At 42.5% G+C, this 19,026-nt stretch overlaps 2 protein-coding genes across 3 annotated transcripts; both read right to left on the reverse strand.

Moving 5' to 3' along the window:
• Positions 1–1,586: 1,586 nt before the first annotated feature.
• Positions 1,587–7,554, reverse strand: LOC6597510 (sodium-dependent nutrient amino acid transporter 1). The gene is made up of 8 exons (XM_002022622.2): positions 7,207–7,554; positions 3,927–4,107; positions 3,514–3,865; positions 3,068–3,442; positions 2,638–3,004; positions 2,284–2,560; positions 2,124–2,218; positions 1,587–2,067 (listed from the first exon to the last, which is right to left on the reverse strand). The coding sequence occupies exons 1-8, from the start codon at positions 7,339–7,341 to the stop codon at positions 1,891–1,893; spliced, it is 1,959 nt and encodes a 652-aa protein (XP_002022658.1). The 5' UTR covers positions 7,342–7,554; the 3' UTR covers positions 1,587–1,890.
• Positions 7,555–10,036: 2,482 nt separating this feature from the next.
• Positions 10,037–18,691, reverse strand: LOC6597529 (A-kinase anchor protein 1, mitochondrial). 2 transcript variants are annotated; one of them, XM_002022623.2, is made up of 5 exons: positions 18,435–18,691; positions 13,406–14,650; positions 12,930–13,320; positions 12,721–12,854; positions 10,037–12,257 (listed from the first exon to the last, which is right to left on the reverse strand). In XM_002022623.2, exons 2-5 carry the CDS (start codon positions 14,627–14,629, stop codon positions 12,189–12,191), a joined length of 1,818 nt encoding a protein of 605 aa, XP_002022659.1. In that variant the 5' UTR covers positions 14,630–14,650; positions 18,435–18,691; the 3' UTR covers positions 10,037–12,188. The 2 variants fall into 2 exon arrangements, with proteins under 2 accessions (XP_002022659.1, XP_026849285.1); XM_026993484.1 differs by lacking the exon at positions 18,435–18,691 and adding an exon at positions 15,886–16,205.
• Positions 18,692–19,026: the final 335 nt, after the last annotated feature.

The raw sequence follows: 19,026 nt of genomic DNA on the forward strand, positions 1-19,026 counted from the left end.
ATGAAGAGATGAACGCGAAGAAGCAGGCGAAAAGTGAAACAATTTTTTATTAAAAAACAAAAAAGAAAACCTAAAGGAAATGGAAACCTAAACTAGAATGCATTGCATGATTTAAACAAACGAAAACAAAACAGAACAGAGATAAAAAGAAACCGAAACTAAAGTAAATGCAACTAAAGCTAAAACTAACGTCAACTAAAGCTAAACCTTAAACTAGAACTAAGTAAATCTAAATTAAACTTAATTAAATTAGTATAGTTGAAAGGGAAAAGATTTAATTTCTAAAAGAAATGCGTAGGAAGATTTAAAAACCACAAAAAACCAAAAACAAAAAACCCCAATGGAAAAATAGTTTATTTTGAATTAATTGTATTGTATATTTAAATTTAAATGTAAAAAACTAAACCGATACCCGAAACAGAAACCAAACAAATTATATTGTTATATATCTCATCGAGGAACCGTGTTTTGCAAAAGCTTTAATATTTACGGTGCCTACATTTGCTAAATTAGTATTTTACGATTGAAAAACAAAACGAAAATCTACAAAATAAACGAGAAAACAGAAATACAGAAACCACAGACACAAAATAGCATTAACATAGAAAACAGATGATGAAGTTGAGGATGAGGAAGAGAGCCGATTCGAAAACCTAGTCACACAAGAAATAGACAAAAGAAAAGCAGAACACTAGAAAAAGGCAGTTCATAGAACCCGCGTAATGTTTGGTTTGTAAAGTCAAGAATCTAAAGCTAAGGAAAACCCCCAAGCCCCAAACACCAAACCCAAACCCAAAACAAACAAAAATCTAAACACAATTACATAGGAATACCACACAAAAAACAAAAACAAGAACAGAAACCAAACCTAATGCAAATGTATTTGTATTTGAGATATGAATTTTAAGAATGTTTATTAGACTTACGATTTGTTATTTTGTATACATATATATATATATATATAGCATATATGTATATATCATATGTATTATGTATGTAGCATAAACTGATCGGATCTGATGACGATTATAATTGTTTTTTTTTTTTTGCTCATTAAGCATTTACCTTGTAAGAATTCCCACTATTTATAGCAAATTTACCATATTACATTAAATCAATTGATGTACTGTTATAATGTACACTTCTGCCCCTTCCCAAAGAAGATCGAGAATATAAGAACAAGGATATATAAGGAGAATGAGAATGAGGTAAGATCTGTGGGAGAAGTAGGGATAGAAAGAAGAACCCCCCCCCCCCCCATAAAATTGTAAATTATTAATTTAAAACCAAAAAAGATAACAATTGAAATTTTAACAATAATAAAGGGCTTTGTATGAAAGAAAAACCAACAAAAACTGAATAAAAATAAATTAAAAATCTAAAATCAAGCAATTTGTGTAATTTTTTCGTATTGAATTGGAGAGGAGTACTGGAGAGGTTTCTCTGGAAGAAGGAGCCCTCCTAAATGGAAGAAATACAACCATACAAACCAGTAAGTCATCGGAGTCATCGCCATAATCACATGTCCGCTCAGAGGAAAACAGGTAATTTTCATTTCTTTTTTCAAAGGGGTAATAAAATGCAAATTTTGAAATATGACGAGTATCATAGTTTATTATCTGATACGATTCGATTTATACATAGGACAACAAAAACAAAAAAAAAACGGGAAATTTATTAATATATTATATATGTACATGTAAATGATGCTAGCAAGGGATCACTCCGCTTCACACATTTAAGTATATTTGTTTGAAGGGTCTGCCTGTGGCTTTGTGTCGGCATTTGTGATGGCTTCATAGAGGCTGAAAATGGCATACAACTAACACACGGATACTAAACGATAAACCTAATCTCAGATATCGAAGATCTATTCCGGATATCTATACCCTAGGTATTGCTACCACAGAAGTGGCCCAGCTTCTGCCAGAAGGCGCCCAGCTTGGAGGACTGCTTCTTGGTGGCTCGCTGGGCGGCCTTCTCGTTCTTGAAGATCACCCATTGACGTTTCGTTTCGGGATTGGCCGGACCCCACTTATCGCTGGGCCGCAACGAGGCCACAAAGGACTGTAATAGGAAATCGATTAAAACCTGTTCAAGATGGATGATATCCAAATACTCACTTGGCCCAAGCTGCCCTCCCTGTGTTGGGAGATGTACCACATCCACCAGAGTGGGAACTGTGCGGCTCCGATGCCAAACAGCAGCCAGCCAGCCACTAAAGAAATCAAAAGTCATGGATAAGATACTAGAGAAACCAAGACTATTCCAAAGAGTACTCACCATTTCCCGCCTCCGGGAAGAACTGTTCGCTGTAGGTAATGGGCTCAATGGTAACCATGGAGTAGATGAAGATGACGATCATCATGACGGGCGTGAAGAAGGACCAGCAAACTCTCCAGTATAGAGACACCCTTCGGTTGCACATGAACTCCACATCGTCGCAAAAGTTCTGCATACCATAGATCCAGACAATGCCTGCCAACTCGAAAATGGCTAAAATGAAGACCACATAGGTGCCGCCATAGAAGTCTACCAGCGTGAGGATCCACTGTCCACCCTGTTGAAGGATACGAGCAGAAACACAGACTTAGAAAAAATACCATTATTCAGAAAGCTGAATGGGCAGTCACTTACTGGTGTCACATAGACCAGGCCCATAAGGAAGCCGCATATGGAGGTGGCCAGCGCCACTTTCCAGTACTTCCAGCTCTTGAACTGATCGCAAAGGATCGTCACAATGGTGCTCTGCAGGGCCACAATCGATCCGATGCCCAGGACAAACAGCATGAAGAAAAAGAGCACCGAGAAGAGCTGCGGCACTGCCTGGAACTTGGAGATGGCATCCGGATACGAGATGAATGCCAGTCCAGTGCCACTGCGCACCACATCACGGATGTTCTCGATCTGCAGATTGTGGGCCAGATTGCCGAGAATCGCAAAGATCGTAATGCCGCCCAGCAAGCTCGTCAGCGTGTCCAGGGTGGTCACAATCATCGCATCCCTGCCATCGATCGAGAAAATGTTAAAAAACGATCTGACTCCATAGATCGTGGGCACTACTCACCTGTAGATGCCATGATCGAAGCGATTGTAGGAGGCAAACATGATGATCGGCCCCGAGCCGACGGCCAGCGAGAAGAAGCACTGGACGACGGCATTCTTCCACACTGTGGGATTCAAGAGCTCCCCCCATTGCGGCTCCAGGAAGAAGATAATGCCATCCCGTGCACCTTCTAAGGTGACGGCCCTGACCAGCAGGATGAATAGCACCACGTAGGGGAAAAGGGCCAGGAAGTAGGCCGCTTTGCCGGAGCTCTTAACACCGCGCATTATCACAAGGAAGATGACCACCCAGGAGACGAACAGAGCCAGCGTCAGCTTCCAGTCGGGGTCACCAATACCGTCGGATATGTCCATCTTCTCCTTAATCACCACATTCCTGTCGAGACACAGAGAAACATAGGGACTGCATTCAAAGAGAGATTTGTTCGTCACCCAAGGAGAACTTACAAAAAGTAGAGCTCGGAGCTGCTCTGAAGCTTCACTGTGTCCGTCAGTGCGGTGACGTTAGTGACGTTGCTGCTGCTCAAGAGCAGAGCATCCGTGTCCTCCTGCGGCCGCGAGTCGACACAGTTCATCCACTCTTCCCAGCAGTAGGACCAGGGCAGCACCGATTGGAAGGACACAAAGAGATAGTAGAGCGTCAGGGCCAGCAGCGAGGAGTAGTAGGTGATGATGCAGATGGTGGCAAAGGCCTGGCCGTAGCCCACGCCAACAAAGCCGGGGACCACTGACCAGATCTTCACAGTGCCCTGGCTGGTGAACTGTCCCATGATCATTTCCAGATAGTACATGGGCTTGCCTGCAAAGAGATGAAGGATCAAATCAATGATCAGAACTCATACGTGTCTCGTTTCTATTACCAATCAGGAAGAGCACAATGATGTAGGGTATAAGAAAGGCACCGCCACCATTCTCGTACGCCGTGAAGGGGAATCGCCAGACATTGCCCAGCCCCACGGACACCGATATGCAGGACATGAGGAACTCCAGGCCATTGCCCCAATTGGTGCGCTCGGGCTTCTGCTGCTCCGCGTCCACCTTCTGCAAAAGAGATCCAAGATTGGTTGTCAGAGTCCCGCCGTACATGAGTTATACGTTTACGAAAAATTCCAGACACATGACTAAATATTTAGACACTCATTAGCGGTGCATTTTTGACTCGGGTAAATATGTATGATCTGGGAACACATACAGCCCTGCCCACGAACGCGTATCAGCAGTATCCCAACAAAGTTGGTATTTCCAAATCTGAACTCCCAGATAAGCCGCAGGCAAATATGTATCTAAGCTTGTACACGCTCTTAACTACAGACAGATAATGCTATACACCATATATAATTATGTATCATTCATTGTGACATATTTATATTTGTTTCCGTTCATCGTGATAAGATTGGGGGAGGGGCACTAGTATTCTAAAGCGATCGATACTACAAGCCACAATGTTCTCTCCCTGAGATCCATGCACTCATAAAAGATTCCTTAAATTTATTAAGAACTAATATCAAAGTATTTCCTGAAAAGATCCAAGCCCACGATAGTCCAAGGAGCGATGATAGAAGTTGTTCCAAAAATATTCCTACAATTTCAGTGAACTTTGTTTGTGAATATATAGCTGGAAAGGTAGGTATTTTCGTATCGTGAATCATTATAGAATCTAGATCTTAGTTGAAATCATTGTGTGTACAGCCCTCCAATCTTGCAGCGAATGTTTCCTTCAGTCGTTCTGTCCATTTACTCATGCTACATATTATTCTATCCGTTGTAAAAACTGACCACTCCCTTTCATTTAAATGAATGGAAGCAGCTAGTTTTGTTTCATGAATCAGCGAAGCGAAGGGGAATGGGAACGGGAGCTTAGCCAATAGTCATAAGGGCCTTTAAAGCAATTAGGTTTGAATTTGAATGCATTTTGTTCTATAAATATCAATTAACAAATAGGCACTGCACAATGCCAGCCCCCGCCAGCTGTTTTGGGAAGAAAAGATTTGCCTAATTCCCCGGCCGTCCAGAAAAACCCCCGTCGATAAAGTGCTTAAATGGTATTTATATTCATCATAATTTCCATTTCCATTTTGCTAATGCACTAATCGGGAGCCTACCCCGACATTGAGATCCATCGTCCAACACGATAGGGCATCGGACAGATCGAGTTTGCCCGAACAGCTTTCCCAGCAAAAAGTTCACACGTTGACTGGACAGACAATTGGATTCTAGTTAATGACTCACTCTCTGAGTCGGTGTCTCTAAAGCAATTATAATATTCATTGACACAAGTGGAGAGACAGAGAGAACGACAGCGAGAGCAAGAACGAGAACGAGAGCACGAGAATATGGCTGAATGCTATGGGCCCAATAGGGTATATCTATGAAACGCACCTTTCATATGATTTTAAAGCACTCTCGTGTAATGGGTATCATTAATTATAATTGTTACGAGTACATATTTTTTTTACTAATATGATGGAAATCTATTTTCAGCAATACATTTGCACAGCAGCACCAGCTGGGGGGTTCCGGTGGTGTCGCTAGCTGTTTTTTACGGCCCCCAAAACGGGGGTTCGACAGAGAACTGTTGTGCCGCCTTACATATATTTGCTATTCGTACAGAAAAACGGCTGTTTAAATAAAATAATAACTCAGAGAGACACACCGTGCGGGCGGGGGGGGGGGAGACAATGGGCGGCGGGCGGGAAAGGTACGGCGGCAATTACGGAGATAAATGAAAACGAAAACTGCATCATTATAAGGCTGTAGAAACTGTAGAGTCGAAGCCAAAGACCATCTGTTTGCCTATCGACTTTATCTCCGCCAAAGGTGTTACAATCTTGAACTCATTTTGCAATGTTACGAATACCTTACAAAATATATTGTGTTTTTTAAGACCGTAGATTTTTAAAGGCTGTTGAACTTAAGATTTGTTATCTAATGAACATATGTAATGAAAATACATATGTAACCATGAATAAAGATTTTTAAGGTACCTGAATTCTTGACACATTCTGATGGGTGGAATGGGGTTTTGTGGAAACCCCACATTATTCAATATTTAAATGAAAGAAAAGTCCCCCACTTTACAGAACTTGAAACTCTTCTAGCCACTTATTTAGCATTCAGCTGCCGTATTGGGCAATACCGCAGAATACATTCCACTGGGCTGTTCCCCTATTTTCCAGTTTTAGCCAACATTTGATCATTGGTTTAGCACCAGCGTCGTCACAAGTCGGTTCCAGCTAGGGGCTCAGTTTGGTTCGGTACTGTTCTGTTCTGATCTGATCTGATCTGTTCTGTTCTGTCATTGCAGTCATCTCTCGTGTGGAAACGGGTTTCCGCCCCTGCGATGTACCCACTATATGCGCACTTAAACATATAGTAATTATATGTACAATAGTACGAGTAGTACTATCATATATTATTGTATCTGGAAAGTGTGCTGTTAGAGTAGTGCCGGCCGCGCAGTTGAAGGCTGTCTAAGATAAGTTTCGGTTCGGTTCGTTCGTTTCGTTTCGGTTTCAGGGAATTATGGTTTTTCTGGGGCATTCACTATAGGTACTATACGGGTGTACTTATGTACGACTGTGCTGTAATAAACCGTATAAGATATGCATTTAATATCCGCCAGACAAAGTCTTTCCCAGTTCTCCTTAGCTGCCCCCTCCTCTCGCCTGCTCTCCTCAGCTCTCTGCGCTGCCTGCGTGTGCGTTGGGCGGTGGATTGTAAATCGCATTTTCGTTTGTCGGTCGATTAGCCCTGCAATTAAAGACTGACTGACTTAATGATCATAATGACCATAAAGGCATAAAAGCAAAACAACGGTGGAGCCCCGGTGGAACATGACTAAAGGAACCACCAATCCGAACAGCATAACAGCCGTAACACTCTACAGTAGTTATCCTTATTCGCATCCCATCCTTTGGCCAAGATCCGTTGGGTCGGTCACATACTTTCCCACTCAACTATGGCTAACGATTCTGTAATCTGTCGCCTTATGGCGGCCATCCACTTATGCCCGCCACTCCACACTCGAGTGGTGCCCCGGCACTGCACTTGAAACTAATTTCATTAGCTCTTTGCCCCGTGATTGTTTTATGGAGTGTTGCACAAGGGTTTCCACACAGGGGGGGATGGTTCTCAACTTACTTCTGTTGTGGTTTCTAAAGATGCGGCTGCTTCTGCTGTTGCTGGTGCAGTTGGTGGGGCCGATTCTCCCTCTGCTCCTACAGCACCTGTGCCATTGCTGGTACCATTCTGCTGATGAACACCTTTCAGTTCCATTTTGAAACTCCGCTTTGTGGTGGATATGGCCAACGTTTAAACACCTACTCGTTCTTATGACGTTCGCTGTGCACTTGAAACTGTTAATTGTTGCAATTGGTAATTAAACACATTTCATGGGCCAACCGTTCTCAGCCCTTGGCTCTGGTGCTGGTTCTGTTGTTATGGTCACTGGCTTTGGATGGAGTGGTTGTGGTGCCGCGAATGCCACGGCTAGAACTGAGAATGCTCCGAGCGCTTGCCGCTTTAAGAACTGCCAAAGTACAAGCAGCGTTTCGACAGGCAGCGGCGCTCAAAGCCCAGGCGAGCAGCAGCAGAGCCAACAGGTAAAAAGCGTGAAATTATTCACACAGATACCTCACTCACTCACACTACCATTTGCATTCCCATTCCCGTGAGCACATGGCGGGGGAAATACTTTGTGATCGTGTGCTCGTCGTGGCTTCAGATACAAATACATAGATACTCTTCGGGCCGCCCCGATTGTCGCGTGCTAACGTTCCATGGAGTAGAGATGGGGATGGGATGTGTGTTTTGGGGTAGATCTGTTGCGGAAATGATACGAGTTTTCCCAAGCAAATACCATAGCCAGTGCTCACTGTGAGGCGCTACGAATAAAACATCCAAAACTTCGATAAAAACCGAAGAAGGTAAGAGGGTCAATTATAAACCGTTCAAAGGCACTGCAGTAAATACCTCCCCAAAGACGCAGACGTAAACGTCAAGAACATGACAAACGATTTTCGCGTCCAATAGAGATTAAGTACGTTCTCCAGTACCAGTACCAGTACCAGTACCAGTGCCAGTGCCAGTACTAGTACCATTACCCGATGACCACCAGAAAATGAAATATCAAAAGAACTCCAGACATCACTAATTGGTCAATGAATGTTCGGCCACAAACTTTTACGATGCAGTGCGCCTGATCAGCGGTCCTCTAGTTTATTGCGTGGCGATCCATCGATCCATCGATCCATCGTGCCATCGAGGGGAATGCGCATTTTCTTGTTCATGGACTCTGGCTGCTATGACGCCGAGAGCTCTCCACGATACCAAAATTGCAGGTACAATCATTCATCCGTTCTTAGGCAATGTCGATATCGGCACACGGCTATCAGATATAGATGTACGTAGATTGTATGAGTTTTTATTTAAGTTTTTCCATGGAACTGGTGAATCCGTTCGCAACGGATCCGGTATAATCTTTATAAACTCGTACGTACAATACGAGTATGTATGTGACCAGATAATAATATCATAAACATATCGTAATTGGCATCGCTTTTAACCTGGATAAGATATCGGACAATGGCATCCATTGAAAAAAGGCTGACGACTTATCTTTTACAATTCATTTCTGATTTCCCCAATAGGGCAAGTCGATGGGGCTACAAGTTTTTTTACAATATAATCTGGTAGATATGTACACATGCATATCGGTAGTCTTTCAATTGAACTAGCCACATTCAAAGAAAATCCTTTAAGGGAACCTTTTTTTAACGCCTAAGTATTGGATGTGTATCCTCAATCGATCTCCATCTCCCTTATCAATCAGAGCCCATTCCAAAAACCAATCCACAACACACGACTTGATTACTTTTCAATAATATTTTATTTAATGTACTTGCATTATATTTAGTTAATAACTAGATTTGTAAATTATTCTCACTTGAATGCGTCTATAAATTAATTCTTATTCGTATCTCTCGTCGCTCCTCCTCTCAGCATTACTAGATAAGAAAAAAAAAGGGTATAACCGGATATAAATAGGGGAAGCCGAGCCGCACACGCACGTCGATCGTTAGGGGGGGACGAATACGACTCTATCCAAAAATAAGGTTAGCTTTTGGTATTCGCTGGTGTGTGTGCTCTTCAATCACGATGCTCTATCGCTATGTCAGTTTATCAGTTTATCAATCAGTACAGTACATCATTTAATGAGTTTATCAAAAATTGTACAAGTGACAAAATCTACGCTTGAAATCGAAGAAGAAATGACCAAAAGAATGTCTGTAATTTGAATTGAATTTGGAGTGAAAATGAATTCTGTGGAAAACAATAATTTTTCCACAGTAGCACATGGGGGGGGGGGGGGGGGGGGGAGGCGCTCAACAAAGGGGGGACGAACGAACAGTACGAATGAATTATTTTAAATTAGCAAATTAATGTTAATTAATTACACACGAAAGATCTAAAAACAAACAGGAAAAAAATTGTATAATAATAATAATAATAATAAAAATAAGTCATTACGATAATGATAATGATAGAGCAATAATCATAGTAATAATAATTGTTGTATAAACTATCGTAGAAGAAGAATAACACGCCAAGTCTTTAAAATCGCCGCACAGAATCGTAAGAATCCCAATATATAAATGTTGATACAGATATATAGATACAGCAGGATATAGATATAGATATACATATATATATATATATATATACGATCATCACTTGTACGTTTTATTAACTAAATTATTTATTTCTGCCCTTTTTGGCCATTACGATGACGATGACGATAATGAGAACCATGACGACGACTATTAAGCATTTTTATTTTTGTTGTTTTGTTGTTTTAAATATATTTTGTATTTTATATATTGATTTGTTTCTCTCCTCTCTCTTCACTATTTCATTGTATACATTAAAATTTATGTTTTCTCTTTATCGCATCCAAAATAAATATGTATAACATGGGTTTTGTTTTGTTTTGCTTTGTTTTGTGTGTTGTGTGTGTTTGGTGTTATATTATTAATTTTGTGTACTGGGGATCGTTTTAGGTTGGGTTTTTAGGGGGGTGAAGATGGTTTTGGGGGGATCGTGTGTGTTGTGCTGTACTGGGAATAAGACTTCCTAAAGCTTGTTCTGTCTCTGGTCTAAAAAAACACTCAGAATTTGTAACATTTTAAGCGATTTTGTTTTACATTTTAATCCTTGTCAAGTCATTCTATGAATAGTTTGTTTCTTTGTTTTCTTTTGCTTTGTTTTGAATCTTTCTTGCATTCGCAAAATGAATTTCAGAAAGAAAGGCATTTGAGGTTTCACTCTTTTTTTTTAGTTTAGTTCTCTTTTGTGGCAGCACTATTTGCATTTTGTTTGTTTGTTTTTTTTTTATCAACAATTATTGCTTTTTGCTTTCGCTTTTGCTTACGCGTTTGTCTCTCTTGTCTTTGCATTGCATAATTGGCTTTTTTACTAAATTGCTTTTGTTTGTGATTGTATTTACATTATTTTTGCACATGCTGGGCGGTGCGGAGCGGGGAGTGGGAGGAACAACTCTCCTTTCTCCCTTTCCACAGCTCGTCGCTTTCTTCGACTATAATTCTTTCTGATTCTAGTTTTGTGTTTTAGTTTTAGTTTCTGTTTGTTTTTTGTTTTAATTTGTTGACTAACAATGGCACACACGCATATAAATATATTGATTCTGTTAACGAGTTACGATCTTCTCGCTCATAATTTGTTATCTATTTCTTTAGGCATTTTGCGGCGCTTGTTGTGGGGTGTGGGGAGAGGAGGCGGATCGGGAGGGGGTCACAGCAGATTAAGTATTTCGCATTCGACTTGAGCATTCTCTCTATCTCTCCTTAACTCTCTCTCTCTCTCTCTCTCTATTGTTTGCTCGGGGGATGTTTTGTAATTTACTCCTTCAAATTAATATTGTACTCTTAATGGTTCGACTTTTTGTTTAAATATATATGAATAAAAACAACATAATTCATACACATATAAAAACGTATCGGAACGATCAAAAACCGGAGATGATACTAGATATACAATCAATTTTAATATATAATATTCTATATACTACATACTTTCATTTTTTCCTATGCTTATCCGTATGTACAATTACAAATATCTCCTCGCTCGCTATCCCCGAATCTGATTTGCAGCTCGTTTTTCTGACCCTCGGATGAACGACGAACGCTTGATTTGATATTAGTTTTAGAGCTTAGTTTCTTTGTTGTTTGTTTTTGTGTATTTTTGTGTGTTTTCTGCATTTCGTTATTAAATTTATAAAAAGAACTATTTACACTAAATAGTAGACCTACTTACAACTGAATATGGTAATATCTTAAGCGGTTCGTCTGCTTTCACAGCTGCCTCTGCCACGCTGCCTTTCTGTCTCTCTGCTGACTGATTCATTGATGTATTTTGGTGCCTGATTTGATTGATTGTACTCCCTTCTCTGCATAAATCCTACAGCAGTTATGTTAACCGCGATTTGGTGTGCATTTTTTTGTTTGTTTGTTGTGTTGTGTGGTGTGTTTGGTATGCGGGGCAGGCGGCGGCAGTCAAAAACACAATGTGGCGGCAGACAAACGGTGTGTGCCTCTCACATATACATACATATATGTACATATATAATTACACATTCATGAGTGTATGTATATGTGTGTAAGTGTGTTAGTGAGGTGTCTTATACATATATGCGTGTGTGTGTGTGTGTGTGTGTGTGTGTGTGTGTGTATGTATGCGTTTGTGGGAGGGGTTATGTTTGGGGTGTATATGGGGTATATGTATGATTAGAGAGGGCTCTCTTTCTAGGCTCAGTCGCAGTCTACAAATCTTAACTAACGTTTTTTGTTTTGTTTAATGGAGGGTCTGCGGCGCACACTTGTGGCGGCGGCATCTGCATCTCTGCCTTTAGTTCATCCGCAATCCTTAGCAAATTCTTAGCAATATCTTGCCTTCGTTTCGGCCGCCTCCGACGTCGCCAGAAGACTCCTCCAAGCGACTGATTTTTGCTTTTGGACTGGGTATTGACTGTTTTTGCTTTGTTTGTGTTTTGCAGATAGGCGCAGTTGTTGGTACTAGCGTTAGTTGTTCTTCGGTAGGGCTCTTGGTTAGTCACGCATCTCCACCCATTTCGCGAGATTTCTGGCGACCAGTTCCTTATTGAGAAAGATTACATTCTGGGAAAAGTGGAGAAAAAAGCGTTGTGTTGTCTTTAGATGAATTCTCTTATAAAAAAATAAAAAAAACACGGTGCATTCCACAATCACAAAGGCAGTTGAAATGTTTTCCGATAAAATTGCAAAAAGATGTCGATAGAAATGTTCAAAAATGTTTGAAATTATTTTTTAAATTAGGCAAGGTTTGGTTTTCAGATGAATTGAGATGGGAATTATTCCAATATTATGGTATAAAAGTAAGAATCTACAGGAAAACAATTTCTTATGAATGAACTGAATGGCTTAATGCCAGTCACACGTGAACGTGGAACGGAACCAGTGTAACCCGGATTCATGAACGTATGGAACTGCCTTTGGAAGCTGAAAGATCTCAAGTTCTCTTTGGATTTCTGCCCTGATGCGCGCCATCTCTCTCTGACTGATGTCCGATAGATACGCGCGTGCTCCGAAAAGCTATACTCACATTGGGGCCTAGGGAAGCAAATAAAAAGATTTCTGGTATGTTGTGACTATTGTAGCCGGCGACTTGTGCTTGCAAGACAATGCCTTTGGTTAGTTTGCTGAGGACATCGATCGCCTCCAGAGACCAGGTACCGTCTGTGGGGAAGAGAAATATAATTAAAATATATGATATATGATAGTTTATGCCGCTTGCTGTGGGCCGGGACTTACTAATGGGCTCAATGTTGGACAGGATGCATTCTGTCGCCTGGAAGGGTACCACCATGAAATCAGTGCGAATCTGACGGAGCACGGAGAGGTTCACGTTCATGTAGCCACCGAAATCAAGGAATTTAACCACACAACGCTCTTCATCGTCCTCATCGAGATCGACGATTTGTACGCGATACCAGATCCCGTTGACAGGCAGCACGCAAACGGCACTGATCTCAATGCCCGGAAGCAGAGGCGCCTCCATTTCAGAGTAACTATCGAACAACTGCTTCTGCAGCATTGGCAGTGCTGGATGCGAGGGATGCAGCGGATGATTGACAAACAGATGCGATCCCGAGAGCACGGCACTGACGACCACATCATTGTTGATGCCCTCAAAGAGTTTAAGCTGCAAGCGATAGCACAAGCGACAGCGAAAGCGAAAGGAGATTAGAAACGAGTTTGGAGAATGGATAAAAGCAGACATTACTCACTTGTAGATTGGAGAGGCTTTGTGGCGATAGAGGAACTATGGTTTGTGGAAGCGCAAAGTGGATGCGTTGCATTGTAAAGTTAGGATACCGCTTGACCGGCAGACGCTGACGGATCATGGCCAAGGCGGCATCGATCTCGCTCTCCGTGCCTTCGACAACGCAAATGCGCAGCTTATTTGTGCATGGGTTCTTGCTGAGCAGCACATTCGCCTGGGTCTTGGCCTTGATCTGGTTGATGAAGGCGCGCTTGCGGCCGTACAGCTGGCCAATCAGGCTGACGGGGAAGACAAACTCGTAGCTGACCTTGACACGTGTCGCCTCCGAGCGGGGCAGACTAGAGCCCTTGCCAGAGTCCCCGGACTGAACGCTGCAAATGCTAAGCGAGGGACTGGCCGCATCCACATTGCGCTTCTGGTTACCATTATTATCTGTATCTGTCTCCTTGATGTCTGTCTGTATATCACAGTCGTGGTAGCCAACAACAGCAGCCTCCTTTGGATTGGGATTCGGATTGGGCTTGGGCTTGGGTTTCTCCTCCACCACCGCCACCTTCTTGCTGACACCTGGCTGGCAATTGTTGTTCTGCTCGCACTCCTTCGTGTATGTGGCCTCAAGGAACGAGTTCTCTGGCGATATCTTTGGGGTGCGTGTGGCCTTGATTACCACCGGCTCGACGACCTTGCTGTTGGTCTTGCGATTGTAGAATGAGACGCGTGTGCTGACCGAATCGGGGAGATCGCGCGGCGACGACAGATTCTCAAAGTCCTCATCAATCGAGCAGAGCTTCTTGTGCTCGGCATCCTGTATCTTTGACTTGAGCATCTCTGAGTCGATCTGCTGTTGCACACCCGGCGGAGTCCGTCCATTGCTCTGTATCTTGATAGGAGCCGACTTTCCGTACAGCATTGTGTTGGGACTTTCCTTTTCGTCGCTGCCGCTGCCGCTCCCGTTGCCATTTTCTGTGGCATCTGTGCCGTTTATATTCATCGATTTGGTTGCCTGCTGCAGCAGAAAGCTCGTCGGGAGCTTGCCATTCTGTAGCCCACCGTTTGCAGTGCGCGCCTCCACATGGGAGACGACGCCACCCGACGACTCCTTGGTGCTGTTGTCCTCGTCGTCGGGCTTGTCTAAACGATTTTTATTTCTACGTCGGAACCAAAACACGCCCAGGATAAATGCTACACCGGGCAGTGACAAGTAGAGTAGTGGACGACCGGATACCATTTTCGCTGAATATTGAAGGCTCTGCAAAGAGGTAAAGATGCGGTTTTAGTCGGTGCTTTCAACAAAGAGAACCAACCCGTGCTTTATCTGCGTGTAATTTTATTACAAATGTTTTGCTGTGTTGTGTGCTTGAACGAAACTAAATGAACAATGGCTATATGTACATATAACATCTACACAATAAATGACTTATAGAGCATTGAAAAGTTCCGTTGAATTTTCGGAATTTTTTGTAGATTTTATTTATGCATCCCATGGCTTTGAGTGTTCTTTCATTAGAAGTTTCTTATTTCCCCAAATGTGGGATCAGCATTTATATGGAATAAAAGATATGGAATCCGGCAATGGATAGAGTGGGGATATCACCTCTTATAGAGGTTATTTATTTATCATAGCTTGTATCGTTTGCAAGTGCTTGACAATCAGTGAAGAAACCGATTAGTCGATGATCGATTTATCGATATTTAAGTTCTGCGGTTATTATATAATTACGCACCGGCAAGATAAGATTGATAGCAGGGAGGTGGGTGCATCCAAGACATATAATCGGTAAAAAGTGAATTACAATTCTCTGCTTATATCGTTTAGGTCTCTGTAGAATAAGTCTTCTAGGGTTTGTTAGAGCAGCTATCGGCTATCCTTTCCTATGTACATATTTTGCCTGCAGATAAATCTAAAACCAAAAAGGTACTTTCGTGTTTTTCGAGCATCACGAGACCTGCAGTCCATGTGTGTGTTTTTGGCTTTTTCCTTTGTGAACTTTTGCGTGTATTTATAGCAACAAATAAAATACATAATTATAGACAACAATTTCGAGCGACGCGCCGAGCAAATACTATAACAAAAGAGGGAGAAACACACAGAGAAAGAGTGAGAGAGAGCGAGATAGGTGCGAAGCAAATTTGAATGCCACGCGGAAGACTCTACCACACACACACACGCACACACTCTTGGCATATAGGGAGGATGGGGGAGAGAGCGAGAGGGGCCCAAAAGATCGTGAGAGCGTCAGAGCGCATGCGCAAGAACGAACAAGAAACAATAAAAAAGAGCCAAAGAGAAACGAAAGGCAAGACGACGAAACGAAACGAAAAGAACAAGCCGTTACGTTTACGGCAAATGTTATGAAATCATTACAAAACAAAAACTAAAGAAAAACAACGAAGAAAAAACGTTATGCGGTGGCTGGGCAAACCACCGCCCCTCAGCCCATTGGCCATTCAAAAAACAAAAAAACGTATCGATTGAGCAATTACCAAAACCGATCAATGGCTGAATCGAACAACGGCTCGTATTGATATCACACACTATCGCTGCTATCGACTGCTGCTCCGTTGGCTTCGAATGAAGGGTGGCGTGGCGGGTGGCGTTTGGTCGACTTGGGGGTTGGGGGATTTCGTTAATCGTTTTGGTTACAAGAAAATTCGTTTTGGTTTGGAGTTTTGTTTTTTTTCCTTTGTATTTTTGTATTCTCCTCTACTCCTTATGCTCCGGTTTAATATGCCGTTTACTATTTTCGATCGTTTGTCGTGCGAATTCGAGTTCGAAATGCCGGCGATTTGTTTCGTTTCGAACGCGTTACGTTTGGGGAGAGATTATGATATCGACTGCTCGATATACGAAGGGAAACTATCTTACCCGCCATCTAATTGGCATTTCGGATGGGGTTTGTCTTTCCACTTGCGTCCCCACTTTCTCCCTCCCCTCACACTCCCCTCTGTGCATCCAAAGCTGCCGACGGATGCGTGGCCGCAAGAGTTTTTTTTAGCGCCCCTTCCCACCCACACACTCTCAAAGAAAGAGAGAGAGAATGATTTGCTCTTTTGAGCAAAAAAAAAATCCTCTCACATTCAAATTTTGTCAACGGTTTCTAATGAGTGCGGTGCAGTGGGACAAATTGAAGTTGACTGTTAATACATGGGAGATATTTTTGATTGTTTGAATGGCAAACATTTTGGTTCGAAGGCGCCCCCAAACAAGTGTCTGCTTCCGCTCTTTTCTAATAACTGATAATATTTAATAAACAACAGGTTTCCTTGAATGTATGTTGTACTGTGCGTCGAATGCATTAATTTTAGTTCAAGAAAACATATAATTCATTTGATTCCAATGCGCTGCGTCCGTCGCACTGTGTCAAGCATGCCCACGTTTCGTCACAGTGTTTGGGTCTGAATATGTATGTGTTTGTGTGCGTGTAGGCCCAAAGGTCCTCGGCAACACAGTGTAGACAGCTGATAAGGCTAATCGCCCAATCGCAAATTAAACGCCAAACAACAAACCAGCGCCATATCAAGCGCCAGAGAGCGAGCGAGAGAGAGCGGAGGGCAGTAGAGAAGCAGACGGGCGGTGCTGAGCTGAGCAGAGCAGAGTGGGGCCATAAAATGCCTATGGAAGGGCATGACAGCTGAGCATTTCCCAATTGTAATAAACCGGGTGACGGGAATTTTTTCGAATAATCAAAAGTTTACACACACACACTGATTTGCATATGGCACACATCTAAACATACCGATATGTATATGCGTGTTTGTGTCTGTGTCTGAGCGAATGCCGTTCCATTTCTGTGTGTGTGTGAGGGGGTATGCTTGCGTGCGTGTGTGGTGTGTGGCATGCAAACAAACATGTTTTGCTGGCTTCGTCGTTAGTGCTTTGTGACTTTGAACTTGCATGGCATCCACATCCACGCTTGTGGATCCACGCTCTTCCAAACTTTGATTTCCATGAAATGGCCAAAAGAAACCAGCTTCAGGAGGCCACAAACAGATTGAGCACAATGAAATTCCCTTCCTCATTCTTATCAAGCCGAACCTCGCGCAACTTTAAAAGGAGAGCGGATAAGCGAATGAGCGGGCCAACATGCGAAGACTATTAATATACGAACACACACACACACACACACACCCATCTCAGCCGAGCATAGGAACGCACGCACCAAAACAACAACCAGGTGCAACACATACACACACACGCCGTTATAATCTTGGCAACGTGGTTTCCGATCATATGGTTCAGGTTGTACCGAAAAGGAGGATAAAGAGAGAGAGAGAGAGCAAGCGAACTGTAGGCACTGTTGCTCCTTCTCGCCTATCGACGGTGGGGTTGTATAATCGAGTTATATTTTGACATTGCAGCGCCAAAGATTGGGGGTGTGGCATCATCACCCTCGCTCCTGCCTTGTTGTTATCAAACGGTTGATGGGGGAGGCGGTGAAAGCGGCTAAGGAAAACTAACAAAGGCATTTCCTACACACACATCATTTGGAATGACTCACACACGCACATACATATTTCTCGCTCGAACATTAGTTCACACCTACACATTCTGACTTATGTATGCCGAATAGTATGTAGATATGTATGGGCAGAATACTAGCTATCCATTGTGTAATCGTTGGACGACAATACTTAACTGGGCCCCAAGGAGCCCCATGAAATTGACTTTAACTGTTGTTTCAATTTTCCGGCACTGTCATCGCACACCGACATTTCGGCGGAGCACCACTACCAACACAGACACACACACACATATATATAACAGCCACGACTCTGCCAAGCAGGATCTCCATTGAGATTGGCCGAGATTGCACTCAAACAAAAATGCATCAGAAAAAAAGAGCATATCTGGAATACTTTGTACCACTACGCATTAATAGAACGGATTTGTGCGTGCGGAGGATGGCACGAAGCAACATGACACCATTTTTCTTTCGGTTTCGTTCCCCAGCGACTCTTTTTGCCTGTGTGTCTCTGTTTTGGCAACACTTTTGTACGAGGTTATGTTCCGCATGCTCAAAATTGGGTCTTACCTTTTGTAACCGTTGTGGTAAAATATATTGTTTTATCTGTCAGTGGTTTGGCTGGCTTTTCGCGTATTTTAAACGTTTTTCTCTTGTTATTTTCACTGTTCTTTTTCAGCACACACAGAAGCTGCACGAACTAAACACGTGTCGACGTACACCTTTTACATATCATAACATGGCCGGCGTATACAGTGTTGCCATCTACGCAAACACAAGCCGAAGAGCCCTGCGGGTTGTCTAAAACAGAAAATTATTCACTTCTCAAATGCACAGGGTGAATGAAAAAATTTTATTTAAAAGTCCTCTGGTAAATTGCACTTCAATTGTTTTCACAAATTTCCAAAACGCGTGTGAGTTTGGTAATCAAGCTGAATGACAACACATGGAAAACAAGGGTTGCAGTGGCATCGATAGACGTGCATATCGGCTATCGGTAAAAATACATCTCTGGAGAAGAGGATGCCACCACGGTGGAAACTAGTGCTCGCAAAAGTATGTATTTAAAATATGTTAACGATAGTTCATAGATATTGGTTCCTTGTCACAGTTTCTCCAAATTGAATTATAACTTCATTTCAGCACACATATGTTTGCCATT

Source organism: Drosophila persimilis, unplaced genomic scaffold (genome assembly GCF_003286085.1).
Source record: "Drosophila persimilis strain 14011-0111.01,24,50 unplaced genomic scaffold, DperRS2 tig00000841-arrow-arrow-pilon, whole genome shotgun sequence".
In the NCBI taxonomy this organism is placed as follows: domain Eukaryota; kingdom Metazoa; phylum Arthropoda; class Insecta; order Diptera; family Drosophilidae; genus Drosophila; species Drosophila persimilis.